This window comes from Brachyistius frenatus, unplaced genomic scaffold, assembly GCF_029030835.1.
Source record: "Brachyistius frenatus isolate BFR_SWC_R1_liver_20210118 unplaced genomic scaffold, ASM2903083v1 Contig_604, whole genome shotgun sequence".
NCBI classification, from domain to species: Eukaryota; Metazoa; Chordata; class Actinopteri; family Embiotocidae; genus Brachyistius; species Brachyistius frenatus.
This window is the reverse complement of record NW_027211203.1, coordinates 32501-45728: the sequence shown is the minus strand read 5'-3', so window position 1 is coordinate 45728 and position 13228 is coordinate 32501. Positions and strand designations below refer to the sequence as shown.

The 13228-nt window shown below is 41.3% G+C and overlaps 2 protein-coding genes across 3 annotated transcripts in view; both read right to left on the bottom strand.

Moving 5' to 3' along the window:
* Positions 1–1434: 1434 nt before the first annotated feature.
* On the bottom strand, positions 1435–9367 carry LOC138614874 (interactor protein for cytohesin exchange factors 1-like; the record flags this gene model as incomplete). The annotated part of the gene is made up of 6 exons (XM_069688468.1): positions 9314–9367; positions 4670–4768; positions 3609–3779; positions 2621–2694; positions 2324–2395; positions 1435–1490 (listed from the first exon to the last, which is right to left on the bottom strand). Coding segments are annotated over exons 2-6 (466 nt in total), but the record flags the coding sequence as incomplete, so codon positions are not given.
* Positions 6077–13228, bottom strand: part of LOC138614873 (connector enhancer of kinase suppressor of ras 3-like) — a 26185-nt gene continuing 19033 nt past the window's right edge. Inside the window, exons 8-13 of one of the 2 annotated variants that reach the window (XM_069688466.1) lie at positions 13148–13216; positions 12764–12913; positions 11175–11263; positions 10859–11040; positions 9963–10049; positions 6077–9643 (exon numbers count right to left, since the gene is read on the bottom strand). In XM_069688466.1, the coding sequence (XP_069544567.1) occupies positions 9318–9643; positions 9963–10049; positions 10859–11040; positions 11175–11263; positions 12764–12913; positions 13148–13216 (903 nt within the window). In that variant the 3' untranslated portion in view covers positions 6077–9317. The remainder of the gene's footprint in view (positions 9644–9962; positions 10050–10858; positions 11041–11174; positions 11264–12763; positions 12914–13147; positions 13217–13228) is intronic. The other variant, XM_069688467.1, reaches the window with a different exon arrangement.

Genomic DNA, 13228 nt, shown 5'->3' with positions numbered 1-13228 from the left:
AAAAAGTCACACTATAGCATGTCGTCTAAAATATGATAAAAAAGTCATACTATAGCATGTCGTCTATAATATGATAAAAAAGTCACACTATAACATGTCGTCTAAAATATGATAAAAAAGTCATACTATAGCATGTCGTCTATAATATGATAAAAAAGTCACACTATAGCATGTCGTCTATAATATGATAAAAAAGTCACACTATAGCATGTCGTCTAAAATATGATAAAAAAGTCACACTATAGCATGTCGTCTAAAATATGATAAAAAAGTCACACTATAGCATGTCGTCTAAAATATGATAAAAAAGTCATACTATAGCATGTCGTCTATAATATGATAAAAAAGTCACACTATAGCATGTCGTCTATAATATGATAAAAAAGTCACACTATAGCGTGTCGTCTATAATATGATAAAAAAGTCACACTATAGCATGTCGTCTATAATATGATAAAAAAGTCACACTATAGCATGTCGTCTAAAATATGATAAAAAAGTCACACTATAGCATGTCGTCTATAATATGATAAAAAAGTCATACTATAGCATGTCGTCTAAAATATGATAAAAAAGTCACACTATAGCATGTCGTCTAAAATATGATAAAAAAGTCATACTATAGCATGTCGTCTATAATATGATAAAAAAGTCATACTATAGCATGTCGTCTATAATATGATAAAAAAGTCACACTATAGCATGTCGTCTAAAATATGATAAAAAAGTCACACTATAGCATGTCGTCTATAATATGATAAAAAAGTCACACTATAGCATGTCGTCTAAAATATGATAAAAAAGTCACACTATAGCATGTCGTCTATAATATGATAAAAAAGTCATACTATAGCATGTCGTCTAAAATATGATAAAAAAGTCACACTATAGCATGTTGTCTAAAATATGATAAAAAAGTCATACTATAGCGTGTCGTCTATAATATGATAAAAAAGTCATACTATAGCATGTCGTCTAAAATATGATAAAAAAGTCACACTATAGCATGTCGTCTAAAATATGATAAAAAAGTCACACTATAGCATGTCGTCTATAATATGATAAAAAAGTCACACTATAGTATGTCGTCTAAAATATGATAAAAAAGTCATACTATAGTATGTCGTCTAAAATATCATAAAAAAGTCATACTATAGCGTGTTGTCTAAAATATGATAAAAAAAAGTCATCTAAAATATCAAGTTTTTGTAATATTTTGGACGACATGCTATAGTTTGACTTTAATGATGACATTTTGGAAAGAAAATTTAAAGAAGAGAACAGCAGTTTTAAATCATCAAAAGATAACAAAGAAAAGGAGAAAAAATAAACAGAAGCGATTTTAGGAAGTAAATGAGCACAAATTATCAACATTGTCATCAGTTCCTTCCTGTTTATGGCTGCATGTATAATTCTTATATTTAACTCTCTGACCTTCACTGTTGATGAGTTCGGTCGGCTCGGCCGCCTCCAACAGTTTACCAAACCACCTGCAAACAAACTGCGCAGTCAACATGATACACACCAATGACTCAGCAAAACGCAAGATGAGAAACTAAGATAGAAAAGGATGAAGAACTAAATCTATTTCTCTCATGCTGAAATGGAGAACAAAGAGGGGTGACGATTATCGGTCGTGAAATATACCAACAACTACTGACTGGGTCGACCCAAAGACTGAGGGATTCATCAGCCACTCTTCAATTCTATTCAAAACCTTTGAAAATACAGAAATAATAATCAACCAGTCCTGACTGAATTGAATTGAGGTCTGCAGGAGATAAATCCGAACCTTGGAGATTTTTTTTTTTTACATTGAACAGTTGTCTTTGTACATAAACTGTTCATAAAAGTGTTCGTCGCTTCAGGTCTGAAAAATGAGACCAACGCGGAAGTCCCATAAGCTGCAATACCACCGAGTGCCACTAGAGGTCTGCTCGCAAGTTGAAGTCAATACATTTGTTTCCAGAAGTTTTCTCGGTGTTGTTAGCTCAAGAATCGTCATTAAAGTTATTACAGTTCATCCACTGGGGACCATAAACGTCCAAACATCTCATTCCAACCAGTCATCAACATTTCAATTAAAAAAATTATTTTTAAAATGATGCACCTCATGGGGGCGCTAGAGGAAACTTACAATTACCTCCAACGTCATCAGGTGACATTTTAGATTTCAACAGCTCCTGAGATATTTCAGTCTGGACGTCTTTTCAATTTAATTTGAATATTTCTACTGAGACTCACTGACAGTAAATTCTTGCATTATTTTTTTGAAGTTTAAAAATAAACAGTAAAGTTGTTAAAAATATCGTGAAGTACCCACTTATTCATGTCAGTGAAGTTCTCTGCAGCAACAAAAATGGTCACAACAAGAGGATGACTGGCTGTTATGGCACTGAAACACAACACAGACGTTAATAAATCAAACAATAATCAGTTGAACAGCTGAAAATATGAAGATAAAAAATATATATATTTATGATTTTAATCTGCGGTTTGCAGCAGATTTCTTCTTTTCCAGCAGCATGTTGCTGCAGCTCCGTCCTAACTGACTGTTTGACCGCAGACGGCCGAGGAACACAACGCTGGTTGGTTTTCTTCCCACTCAGACGTAACATACTGTTTCCTCCTGCTCTGTCTGGCCTGTTCGATGGTGAAGCCCGACAGGTTGATGAATCCTTCTGCTTTCTCAGCCTGCAGAGAACAGCAGCAGACACTCAGAGACGGAGAGCAACTCTTTCCTTCTCTGAAATCTGCTGGCGATGCACGAAAGGTTCGAGACAAATGTCTGAACCAAACTTCCTGCCAGTCAAACCAACAGCTGTCATCACATTTCACTGAAAAAACGAAAGCATCAACCTCATGATGGCGCCATAAAGGAGTCACGAGGATTCATCCTCTTGTGGTCCTGAATGTCTTTACAGATATTTAAGTCTGGACCAGAATGGTGGACTGACCAACAGTCATCCTGCTAAACTACAATTAGCGCCTGGTGGTTTTCTGCCTCCACCAAGCAGGCCGGTTGCAGTTGACTCTGCGTCTTCCTTCAGCGTCTAGACTCTAGACGCTGAAGGAAGACGCAGAGTCAACTGGGCAGAAGACGATGATTCAAAGCTGGATGCTGCTGAAAGAAGTTACAGATTCTAAAAGGTGGACGCTTCACACATGTTCAACCAGACACAGAAGATCTAAACAATCAACTCATCCTCGAGTCCGAGTGAATGTTTGTGCCAAATATTAAGAAATTCCCTCGAGGTGTTCCTGAGATATCGCGTTCATGAGAATGGGACGGACGTGAGGTCACAGTGACCTTCAGACACCAAAACCGAATCAACTTATCTTTAAATACAAGTGAATGTTTACACCAAATTTGAACTAATTTGTTTAAGGCGTCCTGATATCACGTTCACCAGAATTAAACGCTGTGTAAACACCACAGAGGTGTTTACATAAAAACTCTGAGCTCCAAAGACTTTACAAATTAGCCACAACTCTTCCCTCCTGACGTCGTACGTGACGGATGAACTGAACCCGTGTTGCTGAAGGGGAACGTGTCATAAGACCACGTTAAGGTTTTCTCATTCAAACCCACCTGAATGCCGACTCACCATCTTGCTGGCGTACCAGTACAGAGAACTCTTCTTCAGGACGAACCAGTATTTCTTCCAGCGGCTGCCCAGGAAGCTGCGAGCCTCCTTCCTGCGGTGCAGCCAGCCCTGACAGTCCGCCACGCCGAGATCTCGGACCGACACCCGCCGCCGACTCATGGCTGCATCAGCCTGCACACACGCTTCACGGCACCAACTTCAGATTTCAGCATCTCAATTGTGCCAAAAATCTCTTCAATTAACCCAGAATGCACATGTGGAACATGTATATTGTTTATTTAATGTGGAATATTACTATCTTGTGTTAAGCACAAATGAAACTCCTCTTAAAATTCAGACCAAAAAACACCTTAAAACTCCAGAAGTTTGCCTGAGAATGATGTTTTGAAGGTTTCTACTGTGTCCCAGTAACTCAGCTGTAGACAGCAGTAGGTTACAACCAGGACCAGCTGATAGTTCATCCTCAACACTTTCAATAAGCCCAGTTTGCTCAAATGTTGACAAACTCAGCCATTTTATAAAAAGATAAAGCCAGTGAAACTTTTCCTTCTCGAGATTTTATTGGTAATATATTAATAGTTTTATTCACCTGTAAAGTTCGAGTTGGTCGCACATAATTTAAAAAACAATCACCATTTAGTAGGTGTTGAAGCTTTTAATCATATTTCAGAATCTTCTCGGCCTTTAAGCCGACATGATTTTGATGTCTGTAAAATATTCAGGGAGAAAAATGGAAATTTTGTCTACAAATGCTGGTGAAGATCATACGATATGATCAAGAGCTCCAGAACAGGTGAATAAAACATGTTACTGCAACATTACATTTTAATAACAGAATTCATTTGACTTTTTACAATCTTTTTGCCTTTTTTTTTTTATGAAACATGGAACATCTGTACATGTGTGAAAACACTGTCTGAACATGCACATCATTGCACATCCTGATTTTAAACTATCTGTCTCTAAGATTTCCACCACAATGTTTTATTTGTGTTGCTCGAAATATCAGCTGCAGAAATAATATCTGTTATTCACCATAAAGAACCGAGACGCGTTCTTACCTGCAGGTTGGACGTGCAGCAGTTTGAAGCTTCCTGCAGACAGACGTCGATCAGAGAAGGAACCAGAGTCTCCGTCTGCATGTGTGAAACCATACAGCCCTTCAACCCAGACACAAACCACAAAGTCAAAATCACACGAACATGTAACAGCTTGCCGGCCTTCCTGTTTCACAGGGTCTTTGTCATATTCTCAGAAACTTCCTCTTTGTTGCCTCCAAAATAAAAACCTTTCTGCAGACGGCCATTCAGATAACAGATTGTGTTTGCAGAAGAGACGTCTGGTTTCAGCATCAGTGGGTTAGTTTGACCTCACAATCTGCCTCCGACTGTCTTCAGCCAGCAGCTTTCTGTTTGACAGGGCAGTGGCTGCAAAAGTAAGATTTCTCAGAGCAGATAATAAAACCTGAAACTCAAGTTAAAAAGCTGGTGCATGCAGGTCTGATTGGGCCGAGTACTCGGTAGTACTCGTTAGAACATTTTTGATTTCAGCTCCACAGATTTGTCTCAGTTGCACCAAACTTCATGAAAATGATCACAAATTTTACAGATATAATGTAAAGCGATAAAACATGACGGGGAGATGAAAACAGCCTCATTGGAGGAAGTGATTGATGAATTAAAAAGGAAACTGGAGGATTTCTGGGCAGCACGGTGGTGCAGTGGTTAGCACTGTCACCTCACAGCAAAAAAGGTTCCGGGTTCGAATCCGGTCCTGGGCCTTTCTGTGCGGAGTTTGCATGTTCTCCCTGTGCTTGCGTGGGTTCTCTCCGGGTTCTCCGGCTTCCTCCCATCATCCAAAAACATGCACCTCAGGTCAGGTTACCTGGCGCCGCGCTAGTGGCAGCCTGCTGCAGCATCTCCCCCCTGAGAGCCCCCCTGCTGTAGTGAAGACATTTCCCCTCGGGGGTTAATAAAGTGTATAAAATCAACAAAAAAAAATTTCAATGATCACGTGTTACTTCATATTTTCAAATAACTGTTCAACTGTAAGTGTTTCACTGTTAAGCACAACTTTAAACTCTTCTGCAGCTCTGACGACAACCGTGATGTAATTTGTGTTTTTTTTAACAAATACATAATCAAATGTAGTCCTGACAGTGTCCACTTGATGGCGCTTTTAACCCTGTAATGCCAAACAAGCACATTTAAAGTCATCATCCGTGATATAACTTATTGCAGGATAAAACCGTTGAGGCTTTGTCTCATTAATTCAGTTGCTATGTAATATAGACCATAAATATCAGATCAGAACACTAAAATTCACTGATAATTAATTCAGAAAACGTGACGGTGATGAACTGCATCTGAAACAAACACTCTGAAGGCTGCAGCTTTTCTTGCGGTTTCCAGACCAAACTTAAACTCTGAATATCTTCAAAACAATACAACTGAATGGAAAAGTAGAACTTCCAAAATAAATTGCACTTTATTTTTATAGTTTTTCAAAAGTTAGGAGACATCACACTGCAGAGCTCGGAGATCGTTCTGATTTGCATACAAAGAGTGAAGTCAGTTAATCTCATAAAATACTAAACAGGACAGAAAACATTTGTTTTATGATACACGACATTTGGCAGAATGACAGCTTGACAAACAAGATCTTCCACAGTTCAGAGTCCCTGAACAATAAACCAGTGAGACTGTGACTTTTCCTCAACAGCGGCCACTGTGGCCAAAGGTGGTCATGACAGGACAAGGAGGACACGTTTCCCATGGTCCTCTACAGCTGCTTTAAAGGACTTGTGGTGCAACGTGACCATAAGGCAGCAACGCTAATGTCAGTTACACAGAAAATCACGATTCAACGTTTGCTAACATTAGCTACTGTTAGCTACCATAGGCTCGTGGTCTTGGTAGACTGACTAAGAGCGCAGCAGCAAATCTGAGTGTTTAACTGAGCCAGTGTTGTATAGTTCAGTCCTTCTGGGAATTTGCTGATTTTTTTGTAATTGTTGTGATGTTGCTTGATTTTGTGGCGGATTTAAAAAAGAATTGCAAAAAAATAAAATAATTTTTTTGTGCGGTGGAATTACAGAAATTAAAGAGAGAATTTTGTTTAACAACTAACTAATTTTACCAATTTGCAAAGTCCCGCTAATATTGCAGAGATTGCTTGAATTTGCGTGACTTACTGCGATTGTAAGATCTCGATTTCCTGGAGGGACTGATTGTTTATCAATTGGACATCAATTGAACTTTTTTATTTATATAATGAAAAGTTTCATGCTTCCTATTAAAAGTTACATAGTCTCGTCTTTCCAGAAAACCACATAAAAACTAGCTTCTGCGATAGTTACTTTACACACTGATAAACCTTCGTATAAGCTTCATAGCTTTTGCATAATATTGTGTTTGTATAAAGAAACGTAACATGAACCAGACATACTCTTTACAAACAATAGAGGTATTTGAGGAAACTTAAGAAGCTCCAAGATGGTTCCCTGAGGAACACCTTCAGAAAGTTGTATTTATGATGAACCTCACAAACAGGAGTTCTTCAAACAATCTCCACATTGATGCTTTAAGCCAAATCCTGAAATAATTAAGACAGGTAAATGAGCTAGTTCTGCTTTTTAAATGATATGATATTTTTGGAAGCTTTAACTTGACCTGCATCGAAGTACTGAATAGACGAGAAGATGTAAATTTGAGATTTAAAGAAATGTTTAAAAAGGACAAAATAGCATTTAGGAAGAAAACACTGGATATAACTTCATACCATATTTCATATAGTTTCAGCTGCTGTGAGATTTCATGTTTTCTTCAGTTTGAGTCCTTTTGATTAAAACACAAACTTGAAATCTTTAACTTGTTAAATTGTTAGATGAAAAATTAAATACAGTTTTGATTACAATAACTTTAGAACTGATTTCTGAAAGTGTATGGAAGTCATAAAAAGCACACTGATAAACTTTGGTTGATAATAATTTATATGGTAAAGCAACTTGTTAATGTATTTTTGAATACATTTTTTTTAATAGTTATATATTACTGCAAAGCTTCAGAAGTATTTAGTAACAATGTTGAGCTCCTGTTTGTCCCTAAGTTTCTCTGATAAAAAGTCACGCTTTGTCAGATAAACATCTGGATTCTGGCTGAAACCATGAGAAATAAAAACCATCTATAAAAGATATTTAAATGTATTTACAAACCATTTTGTGCTTTAAAACCAAAAGTCAGCAGACGTGAGACGCTAACAGCTCTGAAGTTTGGAAATGATTTTAAAACTGGAAACACACTGAGGGATCTGAAACCCTCAAACACTTTGGGACTGATTTAAAGTTTATTTATAATCTGAACAATAAAAAGATTCCAAAATCTACTGAAAAACAAAAACCTGCTTCGTCTTCAGCAGATTCCGGCTGCCTCAAACTGAAATGAAGTATCTGACAGTTTATTTAAAAGGGTGGAAGAGCCCAAAATCTAAAAGTATAAATATAGTGAATGTTTACTGTATAAACTGAATGTTGAATACTTGTTTTTCCTTGAAAGCTCAGCAGGTCAAAACCTTGTTGAAATGCTCGTTTTCTGGTGTAAAAGAGCAAAAGTGTGTCCAGATCTTTAAACTGAACTGATGCAGCTCTGAAGACTTAATGTTGGAAAATACAACATGTTGAGGTTTCAGCAGCTAAACTCTCCTTCCTGAGTGTCTTCACGGCTTACAGAGAGGTACGATCACAGTTCGAGTCTCTTCTTTTTGGACACATCTGGATTTTTCAGGTTCCAGTAAAAGACACGAGCGGTGTGACGTCCAGGTTTTCATTCAGTCTGTTGATGAAGGACGACGTGAAATTCAGCTGCAGTCGAACTGCAGAAAACATTCAGATCCAAACTGTCACGTCCGGATCTGGATTTCAGTTCATGCTTCAAAACATGAGAATCATCACATCGTAATAAACTGATAAACTGTCCATTTAAAAAACAAACAAAAATATAAAAAACCTCCAAAGTTCAGTTCAGGTTTTTGTTTCTTTCCGAGTCCAGTTTGTGTCGTTTGAGATCGATGGTGGAAACGAGGAAGTTTCTCCTTCACGACTTCACCGAACAACAGTTCATGCTTCATGTTTGTTTTGAGGCACTTCTGTATTATTGTAATTCAGATATATATTAAACTTTTAGAAAAATCACAGCCTTAAAGTCAGAATTACAATGTAAATATTGACATGAACTCTATTTTAAGATGGAAACTCACCGCTTTCATAGAAGCTGAAAGCATTAAGAGTTAAGAGGAACCTCAAATATACTGGATCCTTCACAGAATATTTAGAAGATGTTTGGAGCTCAACATTTAAAAATGAGCAAGTTCTGCCTTTTAAATTATAATTGAAATTTGAAGCATCTGTTTTCGAATCTGTTGACGAGAAGCGAATTTCAGAATAAACTCGGTTGAAAGAAAAATAAGATTTTAGAAACTGACATGAGATGGAAAGTTAAACTAAATGCATTTCAGTATTAAGTTCATTATGTAAGATGTGAGCTTCCTTCTCTGTGTAGTGTTTGATATTTCGATGCTTCTCCGCCATCAGATGTTCGGTTCATTCCAGAAGTCCATCATCTGTTGTGTTTAAAGTTTACAAATCTTTGTTGGACTGTGTTTGCAGCTGCTGAGGTTCTTGAACTTGACAGATATTAATTGATAGAAACCTGGTCAGTGGCTGAGCAGCCGGAGTCGAGCCAGCCAGCCGCCGAGCAGCGACATGGACGGTTTGGTTACCGCCTGAGGAGGAGCCGCGGCGGCGGCGGACGTGGAGGCGGCGGACGTGGAGGCGGCGGCGGACTTCTTGGACGCTGCTTCCTGGTAAGGGATGGTGGCGCTGTTGTGCAGGTCGGCGCTGATGAAGCACTGGCTGCCTCTGATGTGGTCGACGCCGCGGCCCGACGGATGTCCTCGGTACGGCAGCGGGTAACACGGCTCCTCCTCCGTGATGGTGCTGATCCGCTCGTTGCTCAGGCAGCGCTGCAGGACGTCGCATCCTGTTCAGGACACATTTCTGTTATCGACAAATTCCTCTCATGATGGAAAACTAACAGCTGCGTTATGTTTCAGTGGAAAACCGTCCACCTGGTGAGTCTTTATTTAACTGTTCATGAACTGTTATTTTGGACAAACACTCCGTCGCCGAGTTGTTAAAATGACGTGTTGCTGCAGCAGCAGCTCTGAGTTAATGATCGACCAAATAAAAAGTCAGAGCACGCCGTCCGTCGGCCGTTAACGAGGCGGACGGCCGTCACTGATCACGGGTCAGATTACAGGCGCCGGGCTGCGTCCGGTCCAGACTACAGATGGGCTTACCTTTCCTTCCCTGAGCGCCGGGCCTGGAGAACGGGTCGGACACACCAGAAAGACACTCCACCGGCATGGAGACGGGTCGCGGTTTACCTGCCGACAGTCAGGAGACAACATGTTTAGAAAGCTGCTGCGGGAGACGTGAAACACTCACAATAAGAAAACACTCACGTTCAGTTTTTCAGTCTAAATTCTCTTCATCTAGATGTTAAATTTACCAAATTGTAGAACCGTTTAAATAACTAGTTAAAACCAGGAAGTGCAGGAAGCAGGAAGTGACCGTATTTGGACAAGCTGGGGGAGGAGCCAGAGGTGGATCTGACCGATCTGATCGGAAACCATGACGATACTACGTCCCGCCCACCGATAGCTGTAGCCTGACTGCACCACAGGCCTGTCAATCAAACAGACACGCCCCCAAAAACAGGTCTTCTTGAATCTTCTTTTCTAATGAATGAGGGATTATTTTCAGATGGACCTCCAGAAAACTAATAAGAAGGAGTGACTTTAGCTAACAACACCGAGATAACTGATGGACACATTTTATTCACTTTGGATTTGATGAGAGAAGTTGAATGGGAGTCTATGGAGCCGGAGGCTTTTTGGAGCCGACCTCTAGTGGCACTCGCTGGTATTGCAGCTGAAGACACTTCTGGATCAGAACCATTTTACAGACCTGAAGATATGAACTCTTTTATATTCAGTCAATGTTTTAGACCAATATTTGGGGTCCCAAGGAGTCAACAATCTCCACAGACTTAAAGATGTAAACATCCAGTAAAATAAAGTAACTCTGCAGGAGGTCGGACAACATCTGATAAACGAATCAGCTGTTTGAGAGTTAAGACCTGGTTTTAGGTTTAAAGTTAAGATCAGTCGTATTGCTGTCCTGTCGTACTCACAGCGTGTGGAGGAGCGCTGTCTAAGGCGGACCGTGATTGGCTGTTTGAGAGCAAGTGGAGGTCCGACAGACGTCTTGTTGTCCTCGGCGACGGTGGAGCGTCTCCGCACGTCTATGTCCAGACACGAGTTCGGAGACTTGGGACGTATTTTCACTCCCGGAGACACGTTCAGGGTCCCATCTCTGCGAGGAGGAGAAGGGAAGCTCGGCATTATGGGTAAAATGGAAAATTGAACTGAAGTCAGATGTACGTGTTTAAAACATGAAAGTATATCAGGCGGGACAGATAAAGAATAATGGATGATGTGGAGACTCACAGGGGGACGTACGGTGCTGCCGGGGGAGGAGGGATGTACAAATCCAAGATGGCCGTCTTCCCTCTGTTCCCAGGAGCTCCCTGAGCGGTCTGGACGAAGAGGAGGAGAAAGTTCTGTTAACTAGAGGAGCTAAAACTGTTCAGCTTTTCTTCAACACTTCTCATTCAGCCCGTCCAGGAAATCTTACCATCCAAATAATTAATGCAAATTCAAACAATCTCTGCTGAAAGTATTACGGCATGAAGTCGTCTTTCCAAACAAAACACGTTTTATTAAAACTCTTTACAGTAAAAAAAAACTCACTTAAAACTTCACGAATAACTGACGAGGCAAAAATAAAAAATAATAACAATCAGAAAAAAACAGCAAAATCCTGGATAAACAAATAAATCTAAATTGTTGATTGACATTCACTGAAAGGTGACACGTCGACAGTTGGAGAGTTTCCAGCTTCACGTTCCAGATGTGTCGGATGTGAGTGACGCTCAGTAAAGACCGACTGACCTCAGATCTGCTCTGAGATCACAGACCTGATAAAGACCCTGAACACATCCTGTCAACACCAAGCCTGGAGGTTTACTGAGCGTCACACCGAGAACAAACGCGAGTCATCGACCGAAGACGTCTCACATCAAACCAGCTTCATGGTTCGTGTTTGTGTTTCAGGAAAAAGGAAGAAGGGCTCATTGTTCTACAAACCTTCAGAGAATCTCAGAAACCTCCGACCCTCCGTTCTCATCAACACCGCCAACTCATTTCTTTATATTTGGCACAAACGTTTAATTGGTCCCAGGGACAAACTGATTCGATTTTGGAGGGGGGGGTCAAAGGTCAAGGTCATAGCAACCTCACATGCTCCCGTTTTACTGAACATGATATCTCAAGAACGCCTTGAGCTAATTTCCTCAAATTTGGCCCAAACATTCACTCGGTCCCAAGTATGAACCGATTATATTTTGGTGATCAAACCTGCTGCTTTAACCACCAATGACAGAGAAATAAAAGAAGAGGTCAGATAAGAAGAGACCGCAGCCGCTGGTTGGATTTCAGAGTTTCACTTCCTCGTGGTGGATATTTAAACGTTCTGTGGACAGCGCTGTCGAGGCGTCATGGCGGCTCACCTGGACCAGGCGTCATGGCGGCTCACCTGGACCAGGCGTCATGGCGGCTCACCTGGACCAGGCGTCATGGCGGCTCACCTGGACCAGGCGTCATGGCGGCTCACCTGGACCAGGCGTCATGGCGGCTCACCTGGACCAGGCGTCATGGCGACTCACCTGGACCAGGCGTCATGGCGGCTCACCTGGACCAGGCGTCATGGCGGCTCACCTGGACCAGGCGTCATGGCGGCTCACCTGGACCAGGCGTCATGGCGGCTCACCTGGACCAGGCGTCATGGCGGCTCACCTGGACCAGGCGTCATGGCGGCTCACCTGGACCAGGCGTCATGGCGACTCACCTGGACCAGGCGTCATGGCGGCTCACCTGGACCAGGCGTCATGGCGGCTCACCTGGACCAGGCGTCATGGCGGCTCACCTGGACCAGGCGTCATGGCGACTCACCTGGACCAGGCGTCATGGCGACTCACCTGGACCAGCGGCGGCCTCCAGCGCAGGTTCTTCAGCGGAGCGGGGGCGAAGCCTCCTGAAGGTCCGGACGGCCTCTTCTTCACCACCAGGACGACGCCTCCAGATTCCGCCCTCAACTTCTCCACCAGGTGCTTCAGCTGCCAGCCCACCTGGACCAATCACAGACCAGAACTCTGAGAATGATGCCGCCTCTAGAGGGCGCCAGCATGAATGACTTCCTGTCATCTAAAATGATCTCTGCTTGGAAAGTTATTTCTCTTCTTGTATTTTGGCCGAGATGTTTTTTGTGCTATCAAACTTTTTATCAAAGTCTCTACAAGAAAGTCACTAAAACCTTTTTCCTAAAACGTCTTCTTCCTTTAAAGGTTGAACTGTTGACTCACCACCGTCTGGTTGTTGACCTGAACCACTTCGTCTCCGGCGTGAATCCTCTGAGTTTTATCTGCAGCTGACTGAACAGAAGT